Source organism: Coffea arabica, chromosome 8c (assembly GCF_036785885.1).
Source record: "Coffea arabica cultivar ET-39 chromosome 8c, Coffea Arabica ET-39 HiFi, whole genome shotgun sequence".
Lineage (NCBI taxonomy): Eukaryota > Viridiplantae > Streptophyta > Magnoliopsida > Gentianales > Rubiaceae > Coffea > Coffea arabica.
In genome coordinates, this window is record NC_092325.1 from 31,086,522 (window position 1) to 31,107,216 (window position 20,695).

The window sequence follows — 20,695 nt, forward strand, 5'->3', positions numbered from 1 at the left end:
ATGCCCACAAGAAGCACCTCTTGACTCAATTTCAAAGTTCAGATTACATAGATTGCATGTCATGCAGCTTCCAAAGAGGTAGTTTTGGGTTTGCTTGTAAGGATTGCCATTTCTATTTGTGCTATAACTGTGCTCTATTGCCTCCTACAACCACACAGAGATGGGACAAGGATCCATTTATCCTGATATGTCCCCCATATTTTGAGCATCCTGAGGAATTCTACTTTGTGCTTTGCTCTGTGAACAAGAAATCAATCCAAATCATTGGATGTATCACTACTGTGAATGTGACTATTCATTGCTTCCTCTGTGTATTCCCCAAAATGGGAGGTTCAGACATGTGAAATTTGGACGCTCCCTGAATGTCAATAATCATTCTCATCCTCTCATGCTTGTTCCCGAAGCAAAATACAAATCCTTTTGTGGGAGCTGCAACAGGAGGTAGAATTGGAAACCGGATTTTGAATTCGATTCGCGCAGATTTTACTTGTGCATTGATTGTGCTTTTGAAAGGAAATTGACTGATAATGGAGAATAACAGTTTCAGGTTTCTATAATTGGTTTTCAATTATATATTTATGAATTATTTGGAAGTTCAAATTGAGTAATTAGTCATTTTGTAAATCGCTACTTTTTTTTCCTTTTTTGTAAATCACTGCTTGTTTGGTGTTGTCTTTTGTTAATTCATTTTTTTCGTAATTTGTGCAACAAATCTCATTTTAATACCCCAACATTCTCTGGTTTGGTTTTGTTTGAATAGGTTATTTCTGATTTAGCTTCGGATCCAGGCTTCAAGCTGCTCCTCTGCCTATTATTGCGGTGGAATCCTGAAAGAGTGGTCAAATGACTGAGGAATTGGAAGAAGTGTTAAGGAAATTTGATTTAACTGATAAGGAAGCTGATGGTGTTCAACTGGATGGGAGGGAGTGTTATCAAGGGGTAGAGGAATGTATGATGAGCATTATAGGTAAGGTGGTGGGAGAGAAAACTACAAATATAGCTGGAATTAAAAGCTTCACCAGTAATATATGGCCATTTGTCAGAAACCTGAAGGTCATTGACATCAGAGTTAACATGTTCCAGTTCATCTTTAGTACTAAGCATGATATGACTAGGATACTTAATGGTAGACCTTGGATCTTCGATAATCTACCTCTGATTCTACTCCCATGGAGGGAAGGGATTGAGCTTGAATCTGATGCTTTTTCGAAGACATGGATCTGGGTCCAAATGTGGAATTTACCGATTCATTGGGTTACTAAGGAGATTGGGAAAAAAAAAATAGGAGGAGTTTTCAGCAATGTGGGTGATGTTATAGTTCCGCCTGGGGGGAAAAGAAGGAAGGCATGTTACAGTTCTGGTGGAAATGGATCTTAATCATCCTATCCTGAGAGATACTACAGTAAAAATGGGGGAGAGAGCTGTATGGGTAGAGTTTAGGTACGAAAAATGTCCGGATTTTTGTTATTGTTGTGGGGTTATGGGCCATAATGAAAAAAGCTGTAAGGATAAAGGGGTGAATATCAATAAGGAATCACAATATGGTGCGTGGCTGCAAGCTAGCTCTTCCAGAAGTCTGGCAAAGAGATTTAATAGTACTAAATCCTCTGAATGAAATAATAGAGAGGAACAGGGTACTGTGAAAGAAATGAGGGAAGGTAATAAGCAGTTACTACTGATTTGGCAAACTGAAGCAAGCAATAATGAGTTAACAGATAATATATCTAGTAGGAGTGATGAGAATTTCAAGGGGCCTGAGATGTAGGATAGGAACCTTGGGGGAGAAATTGTAAAACAAACAGTTTCTGAGGGTGAGAGATTGGGGGGGACAGGGGGATGAACAACAGAACAGGGCTGATGGGGGTAGGAGTGGGGTAGGGAGGGCAGGTTTGAGTGTGGAAAACCTAGAGGGAGTGGTACAAGATGTTGCAGTGGAGGGGGAGAGGGGTTTAGAGGAGTGTAACTTGATGTGGATTATTGTCAGTATGGAAGGAAATAGTAAGAGGAGTGGACTGACAGAGGTTAAGATTGAAACTGAAGGTCTCAAGAACATTAAGGGTGGGAAGCAACAGCTTGCAGGTAAGTATAGGGGCAGTAAAGGGTAGAAGAGACTGGTTCAAGAGATAGGCAAAAGGAAGCCTCTCAATGAGCAAAATGCTGGAGTGGTACTCCAAAAAAGGAATACTAAAAAAAGGAAGCAAGAAGGTAATGTTGGGAAGGAAAATGAGGAGGTGTTGGAGGGGGAACAGAAAAGGAGTAAAATAATGGCTAGGGAATCTGAGGAACTTACAATGCTAAAAGTGGTAGAGCCCAACCTAAATGAGGCTCCAAAGTCTTTATGAAGGCTCTGGTGTGGAATTGTCGAGGTGCTGGGAGCCCCTTGATAGTTCCCAACTCGAAGAGATTATAAATCTCCACTCTCCAGAGGTGGTGTTTCTGCCAGAAACTAAAAATAAGAAATGCTTTATGAACAAAGTAACGATGAAACTGAGGTTTGATAAGTTTTTTGTTGTGGACCCAATTGGTAAGTCAGGTGGCTTGACAGTTATGTGGAAAAAAGAGCTTCCAGTAGGTAAGGTTCTATTTACTGAGTTTACTATAGAATTACAGATCAAAGGGACAGGTGGGGCGGCTCAGTGGTGGCTCATATGTGTTTATGCTAGTTGTAATGAGGCAATAAGAGAGAAACAATGGAAAATCATCACAGAAAGAAAGGTTTTATGAGGAAGGAATTGGGTGCTGGCTGGGGATATGAATGACTTGGTAAATAATGATGAGAAGTGGGGGGTGTTAGGAGGCCTGAGAGTAGTTTCAGGAAGTTCAAGGATTTTATTAGAATCAATGAGCTAATAGATTTAGGCTTTGAGGGGGCTCCTTGGACTTGGTGAAATAATTGGGAGAAGGAAGGGGAGATTCAAGAAAGACTTGATAGAATCCTGGGCAGTAAAGGTTGGAGAAAAGAACACAGGGAAGCAAAATGTTTGCACATACAAAATGAGGCATCTGACCATTGCATGTTGCTGCTTGATACTGAACCGAGGGGTAAAAAATGGAAGAAGAGATTCTACTTTAACAGAAATTGGCTCAAAAGTTCAGATGTGGGAGATGAAATCAGTAGGGCTTGGGGTAAAGCGCAGAATAGCTCAAGATTCTATAAGCTGCAGCATAAGATTAAGGAGTGCAGGATAGCTCTTTTGGACTGGAATAGGCAGAAAAATGATAATGCTAAGAGACAAATCAAAAGTATAAAGAAGGAGCTGGTGGATTTGCAAAGGAGTAATCTGGGAGATAAGGGTGAGAGAAGAGCTACATTGAAAAAGAAATTAGCCGATGCATATAGAAGGTAGGAAGTATATTGGGCACAGAAGGCTAGAAGTAACTGGTTAAAGGAGGGGGAAAAATACTAAGTATTTTCATGCTATTGTTGAGGGAAGAAGGAGACGGAATACCATTTCAAACTTGCAGAAAAGTAATGGAAATTGGTGCAACTCTATGGAGGAGGTTGAGGGTGAGATTGAGAAATACTTTAAGGAACTGTTCACTTCTTCTAATCCTCAGAATTTTGACTCCATTCTGAATGGCATCCCTCAAGTGATTACAAGGCAGATGAATGCAAAGCTCGTGAGGCCTATGTTTGAGGTGGAAATCAGAAAAGCTGTGTTCTTTTTAGATCCTAATAAAGCACCTGGACCAGATGGTTTGACTCCTATCTTTTTTCAACAGTTTTTGCATATCATCAAAGGTGATCTTCTAAATACCATTTCCAGTTTCTTTCATTCAGGGAACCTGTTAAGTGCTATAAATGATACCATAATAACTCTCATCCCTAAAATTGACCACCCTGTCTGTGTGTCTCAATACAGACCAATTAGTCTGTGTAATGTGGTTTATAGGATCATCTCAAAAATTCTAGTTAATAGGTTAAAATCTCTGTTAAAGTCATGTATTAGTATGAACCAATCTGCCTTCATCCCTAGAAGGCAGATCATTGATAACATCATAGTTGCACATGAGTCAGTTCATTGTTTGAATACTATGAGGAGAGGTCCTAATGCTTTTATGACTCTAAAGTTGGATATGTCCAAGGCGTATGATAGAATGGAATGGCAGTTTGTGGTGAAAATGATGGATAAGATGGGTTCTGCCAAATATGGATCAGATGGATCTTAAAATGCACGTCTTCTGTTGCTTACTCTTTTAACATTAATGGTGAGAGGAAAGGATTTGTTAAACCTTCCAGAGGACTTAGACAAGGAGATCTCTTATCTCCTTACCTATTTTTTCTGGTTACTAAAGGTTTCTCTAACTTGTTGAGAAAAGCAATGCTGGATCACAGGTTGACTGGGCTCAAAGTAGCACCTTTTGGTCTGGCTCTATCTCACCTATTTTTTGCAGATGACACACTTATTTTTTGTAGGGCTAATAACGAAGAGGCTGGAGAAGTGATGTAGATACTAAAACAATATGGGGATGCTTCTGGCCAGATTGTAAATATGGAGAAATCTTCAGTCTTTTTTGGGAAGAATACAGTAAAGGATAGGAAACAAGAGATACTGGGGATGTTAGGAGGTATGCAATTAGTAAACTAAAGTAGATATTTGGGTCTCCCAATGGTCATTGGAAGATCAAAGAGACAGGTGTTTGGTTATATAAAAGAGAAAGTAGTGAGCAGAATGAGGGGATGGAAGGAGAAGGTTCTGAGTCAAACTGGGAAAGAAATTATGTTGAAGTCAATTATTTTGGCACTCCCTACCTATGCAATGAGCTGCTGTAAATTGCCTAAGTCTTTATGTATGGATTTATGTAGACAAATGGCAAAGTTCAGGTGGGGGGATAGTGAGGAGGCAAAAAGAATTCATTGGATTAGCTGGGATAAGTTGTCTGAAGTGAAAGGGAAGGGAGGTCTGGGATTCAGGGATCTTCAGTGCTTTAACAAGGCTACGCTAGCTAAACAGCTTTGGAGAGTGTTGACAAATCCAAGTCTTCTAGTTAGAAGGGTTCTTAAGAATAGATATTTCAAAGGAACTTCTATCTGGGAGACAAAGGAAAGAGGTGGACATTCTTGGATATGGAAAAGTATACTTAGTGCTGGGGACTTGCTAGAAAAAGGAGCAAGGAAGAGAGTTGGTGACGGTAGCACTATTAACATTTGGAAGGACAAATGGATAATGAATAGTACGAATGGAATGGTGCAATCCAGGAAACCAGAAGGATGCCAGATATCAAGGGTGCAGGGATTGATCAGCAATGGCAGATGGAGAAAGGATTTGATGCAAACATTGTTTAGTGCAGAAGATTGTACTAGGATAGGGAGTATCCCATTGAGTTCATGTGGAAGCAAGGATAGACTAATTTGGCCAAGGTCCAGTTCTAGATAGTACATAGTCAAAATTGGGTATGTACTGGCTAAGGAGATGAACAGCAGGAAGGAGCAGATGAAGGAAGGTGAGGGGAATAACAGCAGAAATGAAGCAAACTCTGGAGCATGGAAGTTTTTATGGAGTCAAAACACTAAACAAAAACTAAAACACTTTATATGGAAGTGTTTAAGGGGAATACTACCAGTAAATGAGGTGCTGAAGAGAAGAAGTGGGAAAGGAGATGAAAGGTGTGTATGCTATGGAGAGAAGACAGAAACTCTGGAACATATGTTGTTCTTTTGTAGACATGCAGAAATGATATGGAAAGCTGCACCTATTAGTTGGGATGGATTACAGGAATTCAGACACAACTTTTGGCTATGGTGGAATTGTCTTATGGATGCCAAAGAAAGAATTCAAGGGAGGGATTATATAGTCCTTACTATCAATATTCTATGGCAAGTGTGGAAGTCTAGGAATAGTATTCAGTTTAACAGAGAGGAAAGGTGCCCCGAAGGGATTGTGAAGAAGGCAATGATGGAATGGGTAGAGTATCAGGCGGTAGGGAGTGTGGATGATCTTAACAGGAAGTCAGGGGATGACAAAGCTAGTAATGGTGGTAGATGGTCACCTCCACCCAAAGGCTATGTCATCATAACTACTGATGCCAGTCTGAACATACCAAAATAGCGAGTTGGAAGGGGGATTGTGGCCAGAAAGGACGATAGAGGTTTGATTGGTGCATGGGCAGCAAGTGATGACAAACTTGGGGAACCGGCTGTGGAGGAAGCCCTGGCCATCAGGCAGGGCTTGCATATTGCAAAGGAACAGGGTTGGAGGAAGGTCCTGATACAATTTGACTGCAAAGGAATAGTTGGCAAGATTAATGTGAGAAAGGCAGAGGATCCAAATACTGGAGTCCTTATCTTTGATATCTTGAAGATCAGACAAGATTTCACGGAATGTTCCTTCTTCTTTATCCAAAGAGAAGGTAACTTTGTAGCTCACCACTTGGTAAAATTTGCCATTAACCTGAGGAATGACTTTGTGTGGCAGGAATCTTTTCCTGAATAGCTGACTAGTTTAGCTAGGAAAGATGTAGGAGCAAGTGCTCCAGCTTTGTAAGCTTTGTGCATGACTCATGAAATTGTTATCATTAGAAAAAAAAAATACCCCTACAATTGGTAATCCCATTCTCCTAATCTTTCAATCCTGTAAAAGATTGAAGATATCTCCGTCTCTCATTCCTGTCAGAATTACTCAATTTTCACTAGAATACAATTGCAATGAAAGGTAGAAATAATTAATTTTATCTTTTCACATGATTAAAAAGTTCAAGGAGAGGGTTATATCAAGCATGAGATTGTCAATACATCCACTATATTTAAGGGATAAAATTACCAAGAGTTTGATTATTCTTTGAAGGATTTTTTTTTTTTAACAATATTACTGAGTTCTAGGTAGAGCGGTGCAAATTATATTGACATTAAGAATTTGTGACAAAAGTCCATGTCAAATCCAAACGATTAGCATAAATCTCTAAGCAACAACATTAAAAAATGCCTGGATCTTCGAAAAACTTTTTTTTTTTTTGTGCGTAGTGAATCTGCTAACAGCTTTCTGTCTTTGAGTGAGGTAAATCTTCAAACAACTTAAGTCCCATAACCAACCACGTTAAGTGCTGGGAAAAAGTTAGTCTGGTACCTTATTTTCTGAGTCCTAGTTTGATCTTTCATAATTCAGTTTAGATACATTTGGTTCTTCACTAGTCATAGTTTATTTCAACACTAAATATGGACGCAGAAGAGCTACGTTTATCAAGATTGAAGAGCATTGCTGGTTGGATATTTTAGATGCATTTAAATCGCAATTTGTTGCTAAATTAGAAATGGAGAAAGCAAACACAATTTCTCACTGAAACTGTCCAATTTCTTATTGAAGAATTTGAATTTTCAGTCGTCTTTTATGTTTGTCATGGTTATTATTATTATTATTGTTATTTGGGCAAATAATACTTTACCTCCCTGTGGTATAATTAACTTTGACATAACCTTTATATAGTTTTAAAATCTATACATAACCCCTCATAGTTTAGGCTAAAGTTTCAAAGTAACGAAAATGATCATCCGTAACGGAACTTATAAAAATATCGAAATTACCCTTGTTTTAAAACTAAAATGACTGAAGTGATCAAAATATATAAACATAAGATGCATGATACTCTAACTCCGTATGATTTTATATTTTACCATATAACTCACTTATGATTTAGTACTTTACCATATAATCCCTTTATGGTTTTCAATATATATGCATAATCCCCCTGTGGTTAATAAATAATTTTCAACTTTACATAAGGGTATTTTTGATATTTTAATTGATTCTGTTAAGGATTGCAAATTTCGTTACTTTAACACTTTAATCCAAACTATAAGGGGTTATGTAAAAAAATACTAAACCATAGGGGGGTAAAGTGTAATTTGCCCTTATTATTTTGTAAAGCAAGAGGGAAGATTTGTCATGCTATACTATTACAAAGCATCGTAGTTGACGTCTGATATTACATTGATCATATTGTAGAGCCAAAAGAAGATAAGAAGGGCCAAATTTAATTGTAATACAACCTAGGGATACATCAAAAGAAAAAAGCATGCTTAGAGAAAGCAAGAATAAATTTCTCAATATTATAAATTGCCCAGATAGTCGCAAAAGAGCCCTGCGTGGAATCGAAGAGAACTGAATTTCATGTAAAGAGAATCCAACTTTTTCTTGCACGTCAATCTTGTGTTAGCAAATTCTAAAATCTACAAGACAAGGGAACTATACAAACCTGATAAAAACAGAATTTTGTTGCTTGTTTGCTTCTTCTAGAGGCTGAGGAGAGACTATCGGTTGTTTTGGTCATTGTTGGTATAAATGTGTTTTGGGTGTGGTATGTTTAAGAAGGGTTAGAAAGATCGTAATAATCTGGGAGTTAGAGGAAGGATTAGGTAGGAAGATTGTAATCATGTGGGAGTCAAAAAGAAGCATTAGACAGATTAGATTAGATGAGGAAGGGAATTTTAAGCATTACAAAAGAGGAAGAAATATGATTGTATAATATAGTGTGTATAAACACACACGACATACACACATACATGTATATATATAATTAAATGTCTCTGTCTCTGTGAATAGGATTTGTTCCCAAAAATGGAAAAAAAAGTTTGCAGAATGTGTCAATATGCTATATCTCAAATTCTTAGTTTGTGTACTGGGATCATTTAAGCATATATACCTTTTGTGCCAAAAGTAACAAAAAAGTACCAGACAGTTTTTCTATAACCAATATATTTCAAGAATCTGAAATTTGTGAATACTGTTAATAAATCAAAAGGTACTGACAATTTTGCAGAGACGCTCACTTCATTGAAAATATTGTACATATTTGCTCATATTTGGCTTTGGATAATTGTAGCATCCAATTTCTTTACTCGTAGGTGTGATAAGTTACAGACATAGAACGCGTCGACGAAACTCACCAAGAGCCCAGATTGGGAATATATTTCGATATGTTGCATAATGCATAGTGCAATTCTTGAAAAAGATACCTGTGGTTTCCTGTAAAAAGAAAAATTGAAGATGAGAAAGTTGTCATGATTGCACATAATATCCAACAATAAATTGAAAATCAGAACAATACGATGAATATATTAGTTTTGCCCTTAGGATTTTTATCATTGTCAGATTCAAGATTCAAATCTTGTGCCTGATAATTGGGGTAGGAAGAGTACGGGAAGGGGTAGAAAGAGCATAAAATATCTATACAGTATACCTGTTGGGGAAAGTCTCCATCTTCCATCTGCGAATTTATTAGCAATCGTATTCCGCGATGTATGGGTGTTGGATCAAGCTCTACCTGATATCGGTAGGAATCTTTAGGAGGAATCCGTGAAGCATTGTACAAATATTTAATTTATTTTCATTATCTATAAGAAATTGAGATTCTTAATGTTTGTCTCTACTTTGTTGCTTTCAACAATTCATCCATTTGACTCGAGCATTTTATTTAGTGCTAAATCTGAGTGTCTCTCATGCTTCTGATAATCAGACTAACCTGCCCAGCAGCAATCAAAGATAACAAAGCCCATGAAGTTTGCACCAAATTTGACCGGTCTCCATCTAGATTTGTGTACTCCTAGTGCAACCAAAAAAGGAAAAAAAAATGAAAGAATGAACAAATTAAGGAAAAAATTTAAAAAAATGTAAACAAGGGACTATAAGTTAATGCCACATATGTATATATATGAGTGTATATTTCTGGACTGAATATTAGTTTAAAGGATGAAATTATTGGAATTCGAAGGGAAGTTAAAAATTTGTAAACCTCATTTGAGCATGAAAGATAACTCTCGCCCCATCCACCATCATGCAATTGCTTTGATAGCAAAAATCCACACGCCTTTTGCAGAGTTGTGGAATTTTTATAGTTCTTTCCACAAGCCACCAATCCCTCCACTGCAAACCAGGTTGCATATGTGTAACAAATCCCCCAGCGACCATACCTGTGAAGAGTAGAAACCTTCATGACAAGTTTATGTAGATTGTTATTATTTGGATAAATTATATGTATGTTCTTGAAACTGTTCTTGAAGGTTCTATGTAGTTCTCAAACTATCAAAATGTCTTACAAGATCATCAAAGGTTGTCAAAAAATAATTATTATTTCAATAATAATAATAATAATAATAATAATAATAACAACAGCAACAACAATAATAATAGCAATAATAAGAATAAAAACAATAATAACAATAACAATAATAATAATAATAATAATAAAACACTAATAACAATAACAATAATAATAATAATAATAATTTGGTGTCTACGGCAGTATGACACTTGAGATTTTACCCAAAGATAAATCCAACAAACTCAAATTTGAGTTGATAAGGTCTGTAGTGGAAACCGTATGTACATTAGTAATGCACGTGGCTTAATATGACCACACTAATAGTTCATAATTAATAGAAGTAAATCCTTAACGGCTGTTATATTGCTACTTATCTTATATTATATTTTTTATTTGGAGTTCTAGAGGCACATAATAAACACATCAAAAGGTGTTGGTGCCTGGTGGACAATCTGTTAAAGTTTTAAACCTTATTCCGTCAAAAAAAAAAAAAAAAAACCTTATCCTTTTGCAAGAAAAAATAACACTAGTGTATCAAGAAAAAATAACATATTCTATGCTTTTGGGGCACCAAATAGACAATCCCAATTAATATCTTCCTATCTAGCATTGTAGTGTATCAACTGTTTTTGTGAACGTTTATATGGTAAATTTTAATGACTTAATGAGTCAAATGACCACTGTTATTTTTCTAAATCTACTTGTATGGTTTCTAAGAAACTTTATGGGCTAAAGTAAAATGACAATCAAAAACTTAGGAAAAAGATGGAGAAAATGAAAATTTCATGGACAAAAACAAGACTCTCGGTAGACTTTGAGGACTTCTAATCTAAATTCGTGTTATCAATTTCTATTTGGCTGTTAAAAACTTGATTAATTGGTTAGAGACAACACTTCAGACTTCAGAGAATAGAAACTAACGAAGTTCAAATTAGGATATAGAAAAGCAGACCATGAACCATCATGCTCCTGTTCATCTTCAATATAAGCTATAGCTTTGCAGATGCAACTTTTTATCTCGTCTTCCCTATGTCCAGGATGCAACTTTTGAAAGAGTAACAGAGCTTGAATTGCTGAAGAAGTGCATTCCACATACCTAGCATAGTACTTGTTTCAGTCAAGCAGCTCTTTCGTGAACTAAAGTGCTTATTGATATTTGATACCCTCAAAGGGTACGATGGGGAGGGGGGAAGTGAAGGAGGAAAAATCTTACGCTCGCTCGATGATAACGTCTTGGAAAAATTCGATAGGGTTGAGCTTCTACATCGAATCATAAAACAGTGAGCATGGTTAGAACAAGTCACAATATTAATCATCTTGGAAAGAATATTTTACCCAAGTGCAAAAAAAGGAATTAGCTTGATGACATTGATAGAATTAACTAGTTGTTGTTAAAAGTTACCTCCATCCAACTATATGCTCTCTGTGGCTCCCATGCTTGAAAACCCCCATTATTACGCTGTTCATAAATTGAGGAAAGAATGAAAAACTGGGAAGAGCAAAGCAAAAAGACTGGGAAACAAAATAAGTATCCGTTTGGATAGAGAGATTTGGGCGGAAATGGGTTCAAAATTATCACCCAAAATCCACTTGTTTGGATTACTTGACTAGACATTTGGATTTGATGCCCACCCCATATGAAAAGGGTTTTTTGCGAAGTTAAACTTTGTGGATTTCAACTATCTCCAAATTTGGGTCCAATTTCAAATTTCACTCTCACAGTTTTTTCCTTCAAGGCTTACCTTTTTTTTTTTTTAAGGGCAAAAAGCCAATATAGTCCTGTGGCTGAGGAATTATTGACTTTTTACTGGTTTGTCCTTTAACTTGTAATTTTGAAATAACTAATAATGCTGCACGTGCGTTGCACATGGTTGGATAATATGCAGATTCATCATTTTGTATTGACTTTTATTGTTTGCACCAATCCAATCTAATAAATGAAGAATATTTTTAGAAAGCTCGGAAGAAATTTGTATAATTTTGGAACAAAAGTTATCTGTTTGTTTCTTGAGGAAGTTTTTTTTTTTTTTTACCTCTTCAAACTGAGTTGCATAGACCATGTGAATTTCTTGTTGGTGCATGAGAATTGTCTTCTTTTTTATGTGGGATAATTTTGCATACAGTTGCATTGTTGACGTTTGCATAAGTGTTTGTTCTGTTGACAGTTTCATTTGAGAGCAAGTATGACTTTTTATAGCTTAAACTTTTGTTCCCTGGCAATATTTTATAGCAAAAAAAATCGTTTCCTAATTTTGTGGAATATTACAGCTTAAACCTTTGTTCCCTGGCAATATTTTAGTTTTAATTTACAAATGATAATAAGGTGCAAAATATAAATTAAAAGATAAACATGAAAATATATATTTTCTCACCTCATCATCAATGAAAATCAATTTCTATAGTGTTCTAGATTTCTATTTTCCAACATAGGATCAATATTAAATTTTCATAATAGCAAGACTCGAACTGCCCACATTTTTTCATTTGGCTTTAGTGAACTAATCAAACCATCGGCACTTTCTCTAACAACTAAACTCTTGTGGTTTCTGCCACCCATCCCATTTCCTCTATCACCTGCCCGATTCTGCTTTTCCCTTCCTAATATTCTCCCTCTTTTTTTTTTTTTATAAAATAAATCTACACTGTTTGTTAGTGCGGGTTGATGAATATGCTAAGACAAAAAATGCTTACAGTCCAAATTTCTTACGCTACACTTACCTAGATTATCCATACTTTTATCAGAATATAGATAGATAGATAGATATAATTCTATACTTTTTTTTTTGGGTGATATGGAAAGGTGGAGATGCCAATAACATCATAGGCTAACAGAAAGGTCCTGGTCTAGGAAGTCACTTCTACCCGGCTATGTATTACATGAAAGGTCATGGTTGAAAGATATTGGGTTAATTCCACTTTGTCCTCCCAAACTTTGGACGATTACTCACTTCAGTCCCTAAACTTCAAAATGGGACACTTAAGTCGCTAAAACTTATAAATTGAGACACTTAAATTCCTAAACTTATAAAATGAGACACTTAAATCTCTAAACTTATAAAATGGGACACTTCGACCACCAATGGCATTCAGGATTCTGTCAACAAATTTTTTTAATTGGGAGATATTTATAAGTTTAGGGATTTAAACATCCCATTTTAAAGTTCAGGGACTGAAGTGGGTAATCGTTAAAAGTTTGGGGGGACAAAGTGAAATTAATCCAAAGATATTTAACCTTCGCCTCGTCACAAAGAAACTGGACCATATTGTGTAAAATTCGGAGCACATGACAAACTGAAATTGGTTTAGAAAATAGGTCCCTCGAGAAACAAATCACCCCAAATATTTTCCAAATAAAAAAACAAATTGCAGTTTTAAGTTCTTATAAACCACTTTCAAAAAATAATCCCCTAGATTAATTCTACTTTGCACCCTCTAAGCTCACAGTGATTCTCAAGTTGCAACCTTAAATTTTTTTAAATTTCCAAGATGTATATATGTGTGTGTGTGTGTGTGTGTCTGTGTGTGTGTGTGGGCGTAGAAAAAGAAAAACCAATCACTTTCAGTTAGCAGTTTTTCTTAAGAAAACTTTAAGCATTAATGCATGGTTTTCTCATTGAGATTTGAGAAGAAAGAATAGCATGACTTATAGGCGAATATTTTCACAAAACTCTATTAATAGGACATAAGATTATATAATTTGGAACAAATTAACAACTTAAGGGTATAAAGTGTTCAAAACAAAAATTCCATTTGGCGCTATAGTTCCAATTGGTAGCTTTTAGGATGTGAAGACCGTTCATCATAGAAGTTTCGGATGGAAAGTGAGAATCGTTAAAATCATGACAGGAGCAAACTGTGACTAGTCCCAAGGTTTTAGTAATAAAAAGTAACTTCAATTGATTGTATTGAAACAAGCTGGGCTGAACACATTTCAAACATATGCCCTGTTTTTGCAAGTGAGTTTTTTGAGTGTTTGTCTAAAATTTTACTGTAGTTTACTGTAGAAGTTTTTTAAAAAATTTTTGAAGTGTGTAAATTTTTGAATATTTTGAAGTGTGTAGTTTAAAAATTTTGAAAAGTTTTTTGAAGTTACCGTAACTAAAATTTTTAAAAAATTTGTAGCAGACAAACTTGGCAAAAAACTTGCCTACCAAAGAAGGCCACATGGGTTGACCTAGCAATCAACCATGGTTCAGCCGTAATTTTTTTTTTTCCTTTTTTGAGAGCACTAATAAAGGAAAAGTTTGGAGCAAAAATACGAGTTTTTAAGTACCCAATAGACACAAATAAATGTTTAGTAAATAAAATAGGTTAAAGAAAGGTAGAAGGAGCAGTTTATTCTTCGGACAGTTGATTTTACATACCTGTAAAGACAAAATAATATTCACAGCATCACATAACCGCTCGGTTTCAATTTTGTTCCCTACAAGTTCCGGTGGCATTTGTGCAAAAAGAAGTGCAGCCTATAAAAGTATGGAAGATAAGAGCCTCCTAAAAGATAAATGATGTAATAGTCTCACTTTCGAAAAGCTAAAGAAGAAATCACAGTCACAATGCATATTTATATACCTTTAATCCTTCAGCAGTGCAGTCAGAGGATTGCCAACCATGATCTTGAATTGAAAATGTCCAACAGCCTTTAGAAATGTGCCTATGCATTTTCACGAAATCTCCTGAAGGGTTATCTCGAACCTTTAAGCAGAATAATATGTTGAGTCAGAGGTAGCATAATGTGTTCAGTTCAGATCTCCAATGATTGTCTGATTCTATAGTTTGTACCTGCGACGCTTTTATGAAATCATGTGCTTTCTTAAGCATTGGTCCATACTCTTCAGCCAGATTACTAGATAGGACTGCTTGAATTGACAAAGCTGCTTCCCATGCTTGGCTGCCAAAAGTCTGCAAAATATGGAATTAAAATCAAATCTTGTTTGACAAACCTTTTCTGGATGTCGGGAAGGATTTTGAAGATTAGGCAACTCTCTCTAATTGTACCCTGAAGTATATACTTTATCCTGTTGAAACTATCAATGCCATGTTTTCTAGTTTTCAATGTCCTAAAAGTATTTTGGATGGCATCCCTTCCCTATGTGCATGATTTATCAAAATATTCTTTTTTCTTTTTTACCCCGTTCTCATTGTAAGCAATTGAATAACTATGCAGCCATTATCCGCCAATGGATGTAATTTAATCTAGTATAAATGCTATAGTACTTTGCAATTAGTAATGATCAGGAACAATAAAAATGGTCAAGTACTAAAACCATTTCAGGCCAAGGGATTATAGGGCTACTAAAATCTCCATTGCTTTATATAAGAATTTCTTGTCTCATAGCTGCTTCCTCCCCCGGTATAGGTGTCAAACAGATCCATTTAACTAAATTTATCCATATCCGCCCATAAATAGATGGATATGGATATTTTAAATTTTTACATATTGGTATAAATGGGTTATCCAATAATACTTATTTAAATGGGTATTATTGGATAACCCATCAAACCCATTTAACCTATTTAGAATTGTCTTCTTCCAAGTCTCCTCTCTTCCCCATCCATTTTTTTTCAAATTCTTCATTTTGTCATGATATCAACTACTTTTTTTTCATTATTATTATTATTATTTGTTGGTTTGTCTTATCATTTTATTTTCTCATAGTTTGTTAACTTACTTATTTTTCAGTATTATCAATTTATGATAAATTTTACCCTCTTTTCCTACCTTTCCAAAATGAAATTTTAAATTTACTCACGAAAAAAATGCTAGAGGTTCAAAGTTTTTGGATTAAGTTTTTATGTTAGCTTTCATAATACTTAGTTTAAATTTTTATATTCTTATTATTCAATTATTAAATAGTATGTAATTTTACGACAAAGAGCATGGATGAAAAAAAAAATGGTAATTAGGCTTATTGAGTATTATAAGTAAATATTTAAAACTAATGATGGATGCAAAGGGTGGTATAAATTGATAACTTAGTTTGCAAAAATGAATTTGAAATAGTTTAGAAAAAATTAAAATAAATGAGTTATAAATGGATGATTAAGTTACCCAACTCATTTTTTGAGTTACCCATTTATACCCATCTAATTAAATGAGTATAAATGAGTTGACTCAACTTATATCCATTACCCATTTTAACACCTCTACTCACACCCCTCCCCCCACCCAAAAACCCGCTCTCCTTTTTGAGGCATTAATCTTGTCTCATAGCTAGTAGAATGATAATTATAAATTGACCTGCAATTTCAAGCCGTCCTCTGCTACCCAAAAGTAATCAGGCAGACGAGCAAGATGGCGCTTGAATGCTTCTGAATGTGGATCTTCTACCCAACAAGCTAGTAGGCAAAGCACCTGCATTGAGTATTTATATTTTTTTCGGCATCACAAATTTGTTTATCGTTAATTTATCCTTGACTCAGCTTGATGTTTTAGTTAACAAGAAATACCTTTTCTACGACTCCAATGCAAATGTATCTACTGTTCTCATCCTCGTAATGCACATGCTCCATTGTCTTCTCTAAAGCCTTCTCTCTTAATGCAGAAAATGGCCATCGTGCCATAATAGGTTCAGCAAAATGATAGAGAAATCCCCATAGCATATCTTGTACCAAAGGGTGTGGAAAGTACAAATCCTCCTGACATGAAACAATAAACCGAGAAATTCTTCATTTCATTGCCAATATTCCCACATTTTCATTTGCATGAACAAATATTTAGCCAGTTGTGCTGACCATTGCACAGGTATTTCGACTGTTCTTCCAATCTACTTGGTGATAGGGTTGGACGTACAACTCATTTCTCAGAGACTGTATTAGTCCTGTTATACTCCCAACAAATCTCTTCCCGTACAAATATGACATGGGCATGTAAACCAAGCGACAATAACACATCATTTGCGCTGCATGAATAACCAAAAACTTGACCGTAGATTAGTTGAAAAGTAGATGAACAGAATCTTACAGCAACATCTAAAAATTGACCATTCGAGATATTAGCCATCCTGCTAGAATTAACTTGCAATTAATCACTAGAGGAGTAAAGGGTCTTATTGATTTGTGGGGATGTTTTATACTCCATACCTCATAAATTAGTTGTGGTTCTTGTGGTACCTAACTTCTTAAGAATATATATTACTAAGATTTTGTACGCGTAATAGGATAAGGTATGATACTATAAAGAATTATAAAAGATATATTGACTTTTGTGACATACTGAACATTGCAGACTTATAACATGTAAGGTGCAACAACATCAGTGAGAACAATTATTTTGCCTTATCCAGTGCTTTTAAATTCGTTCCGATCTGTAGTCGGGAAAAATAATCATTTTCTAAGTGCATCTGACCCATTCGTTCGTAGAAACTGTTGATTCGACTGGTTTAACCAAGAATTGAGTGGTTCCAACTATATTAAAAAAAAAAACTTGAACAGTTATTGATCTGATGAAATTCGGTAAAAATTGGCTTTGACCTGGAAAAAATGGAAAAATTTTCTCCTAGTTTTTTCAATATTTTTGAGAAATCTTTTTGTCATTGTATTTGTTTCTGCATATTATTAGTTATTTTACAATTAACATATTTATAACATTATTTAATTATTGACCACCGGCTTAATTGGTTATTGAACCGTATAATTTGAACTAGGTCAAATTTCCATTCTTTCCTAGTTCTAAAACATGGAGTCATAGATCCTATAGCATTGAGAAGGCTAGAAAACCAAAGCTACTCCCATTGCAGATGAATCAAGACTACACTTTTTTTGTGATAATGAGGAGCCATGCCTAACACCAGAAATGAAGGAGACAGCAAGTTAGAAAAATAAATATTTCTCAGTTTAACAAGAATCCAACGACCATGAAAAACATCTGAGCCATAGATCGATGAATAAAGTTCGAAGTCTTTTTTTTTATATGTATACTGTTATGTAAGGACCTGGATGAATTGGGAAGAATTTGGGGAGCAGCCAGAACTCCGGAGGTAGTGGGTTGCAGCCTGCCCAGTCATGCACTCCAAGAACCTGTGTTTAAGAAAATGTCTTAGGTTTTCCTGCAAGATCTACTTTTCTGTATTTTGCTCGTCTGGAAAACGATGACATTCAAGAAAACCAATAAACATAAATTGACAAGCGCAAGTATATGTACATAAACAACGTACATACAAGTATTTGCAAATTACCTTACTACGTCTACGTAGTCCCATGTAAATATACAAATTTGTTTTGAGTGAAGGAAATTAAGGTATAGTAAGGTTAAAGGTTGTGGTGACCATACACTTAACCAAAACTTTCCCCATGAGGGTATTCCTACAGCACCACCATGATCTAGAATCCATCTGCGCCCTCTGGCCATGGCCCTGTCCTCCCCATCTTCAGGTCCTTCTCCTAGCAACCGCAGTGCGATGTAGCACAGGGCTGAACCAAACATAGTGCTGTGCCCCTCTATGTGTAGTCCCCAGCCTCCATCTTCATTCTATAGATTAAAGATAATAATAATGATAATAAATAAAGAAATTGGCTGTCAGATAGATAAATGTGCCATGCTTTCTCAAGTACAAAAAATTGCTTGAGATTTCATGATCAAGATCTTTCAGCACCTGATGGTTGTACGTGTAACGGATAATCTCCTTTTGGTGCTCCGATGATAAAACTGTATCGAGTGTTTTGGTTATATACAAGGCCATAACCTGTTCAAAGGGTAGCACATTTCAATTTGTCATTAGCTTGCTTGATATTGGTAACTTGTATCAAATCCCTAAATAGCCATACTAATGTAGGTGTGAAGAACAAAGGGCCGGCATTTTCATCAGGCCAGAATCCATCGCAGGCCTGAATAGTTGAGTAGAAGCTTATTCCTCTCCTCAATGTAGTAATCGCAGCCTCTTGCGTTACATCCTCTGTTTCTTTAACCTTTATTGCCGGTGGAATTGGAGTATAATGTGAGCTCTCCTTTGTTAACTGCACTAAAATTTGACATATTAGCATATGCTATGAGAAGAGGATAGGACTTTCAACTAATTGCCGTAGGCAAAGTGCCAATGACAAGTGCTACTCCGCCATTGTATCAGACCAGGGCAGGTAGCGTCAGGATTTCCTACAGTTATAATTGTAAGAGACCAGGTCGAGTACCGTACCGATTTTCATACAGTTGTAAAGTTGTACTTCATACAGAATTTGGTATGCGCTCATAGAACTTTGCTATAGGCATAAATGTTATTCGTGTATACCAATACAATGTATTAATACACTCGTATATGCTAGTGTACACTAAATCTTGAAATTAAACAACCAATCGCACACAATCATACCTCCCCCAGTCCCATTTTTTACCTGCATCCGCATTAAGAGGTCGGAACTTTGCTTGCTGTGAAACCTATTCAGTTTGAATTCTTCACGTACTTTTTCAATTTGTGCTTGTTCATCGACTGTTCCAGCCTGATCATCGAATTCCCAGTGTTGTCTTCCATAATGACCGTTGGTGGTTTCCAACCATGGTCCACCCCCTTCACTAATCTTCAATTTCCACATAATGGAAGCTTAAAAAGGCCGATGTTAATAAACTCGATTGTTGGAAGGAAAACCAAAGAATTTTTGGAGCTAGCAATAGTTAGAATTCAAAACTAAGCATGTTTTGCAATGGTTTGCTGATGCATAATCAAACGAAGGGGTAGATTGGATATATAAGATGAACTGAGAAAGAGGATATAAACCTCTTGATTTAGGCTTTGTAAAAATGGAACTTTTGGGACTTCTATATTGCAGTATATTAAACCTTAGAGCTTATCTATGGCGCAGCTAATCATATATAAAAGAACTTGCATGCGCATAGAATGCTAAGATGCATTCATGGTGGAATGACGCTGCAAGTTGATGGAATTACACTTTACCTCATGTAATTTAGCATTTTTCCGTATACCCTCATATAATTTTAAACGTTATACATAACCCCCTCAATGTTTAAACTAAAGTGTCAATTTGAATAAACTTATCATCCGTAATGGAGCAAACTAAAACGATAAAAGTATCCCAATGTCATGATAGATATTATTTATTAACCACAGGGAGTTTTGTATAAATTTTGAAAATCACAAAGGAACAATGTCAACGAGCTCGAAACTATAGGGGGCTATAATTTTAATCCATACTGCATTTATTTTATGTTATGTATTTTAGTTAATTTAGTTTTTATATGAGGTTAATCTTGATATTTTAGTTGTTTTTCTTACGGTGAACAATTTCCACCACTTTAACACTTTAGTCCAAACTATAAAGTAGCTAATTGTATATAACTTTGAAATTATAGTACGATTATTTGGAAGCACTAAAGTAGTGGAGAGTAAATTAATTTACGCTCTATAAAATATAATGCATATTAAAAAAAAGAATAAAATATGACAAGTTGGTAAATTTAGGGAAGTTGCTGAATGTCATCTACGTATCTAAGAAATGACAGCCCAATTTACTTGTAAGTTGAAACAACTAGAAAGCATGAGACCTCTTAATTCTTGAAGTTCATAGTTGTGCTTGAATAATTTATGACTCAACAGGTCTTCCAGCTGTGAGGTTGGAGTTTGAACTTTGTGGATACATTAGATCATCAACTACTTCATTAACTACTTTAGGATACTGTCCAATGCACTTAGATGTGATTCGTTATTCTTAACAT

The 20,695-nt window shown here is 35.6% G+C and overlaps 3 protein-coding genes across 3 annotated transcripts; 2 read left to right on the forward strand and 1 right to left on the reverse strand.

The window, feature by feature from the left end:
- Positions 1–4,610: 4,610 nt before the first annotated feature.
- Positions 4,611–5,378, forward strand: LOC113705955 (uncharacterized mitochondrial protein AtMg00310-like). Its single transcript, XM_027227857.1, has one exon. It carries the CDS (start codon positions 4,611–4,613, stop codon positions 5,376–5,378), a length of 768 nt encoding a protein of 255 aa, XP_027083658.1.
- A 36-nt stretch (positions 5,379–5,414) lies between these two features.
- LOC140013470 (uncharacterized) lies at positions 5,415–6,434 on the forward strand. The gene is made up of 2 exons (XM_072062762.1): positions 5,415–6,008; positions 6,051–6,434. Exons 1-2 carry the CDS (start codon positions 5,415–5,417, stop codon positions 6,432–6,434), a joined length of 978 nt encoding a protein of 325 aa, XP_071918863.1.
- A 2,331-nt stretch (positions 6,435–8,765) lies between these two features.
- Positions 8,766–19,789, reverse strand: LOC113707256 (lupeol synthase). The gene is made up of 18 exons (XM_027229485.2): positions 19,360–19,789; positions 18,799–18,987; positions 18,627–18,716; positions 18,305–18,502; positions 17,967–18,051; positions 16,768–16,934; positions 16,483–16,671; positions 16,274–16,387; positions 14,815–14,934; positions 14,605–14,727; positions 14,400–14,498; positions 11,438–11,494; positions 11,249–11,295; positions 10,988–11,131; positions 9,727–9,904; positions 9,457–9,537; positions 9,175–9,258; positions 8,766–8,960 (listed from the first exon to the last, which is right to left on the reverse strand). Exons 1-18 carry the CDS (start codon positions 19,555–19,557, stop codon positions 8,850–8,852), a joined length of 2,274 nt encoding a protein of 757 aa, XP_027085286.1. The 5' UTR covers positions 19,558–19,789; the 3' UTR covers positions 8,766–8,849.
- Between the last annotated feature and the right edge of the window lie 906 nt (positions 19,790–20,695).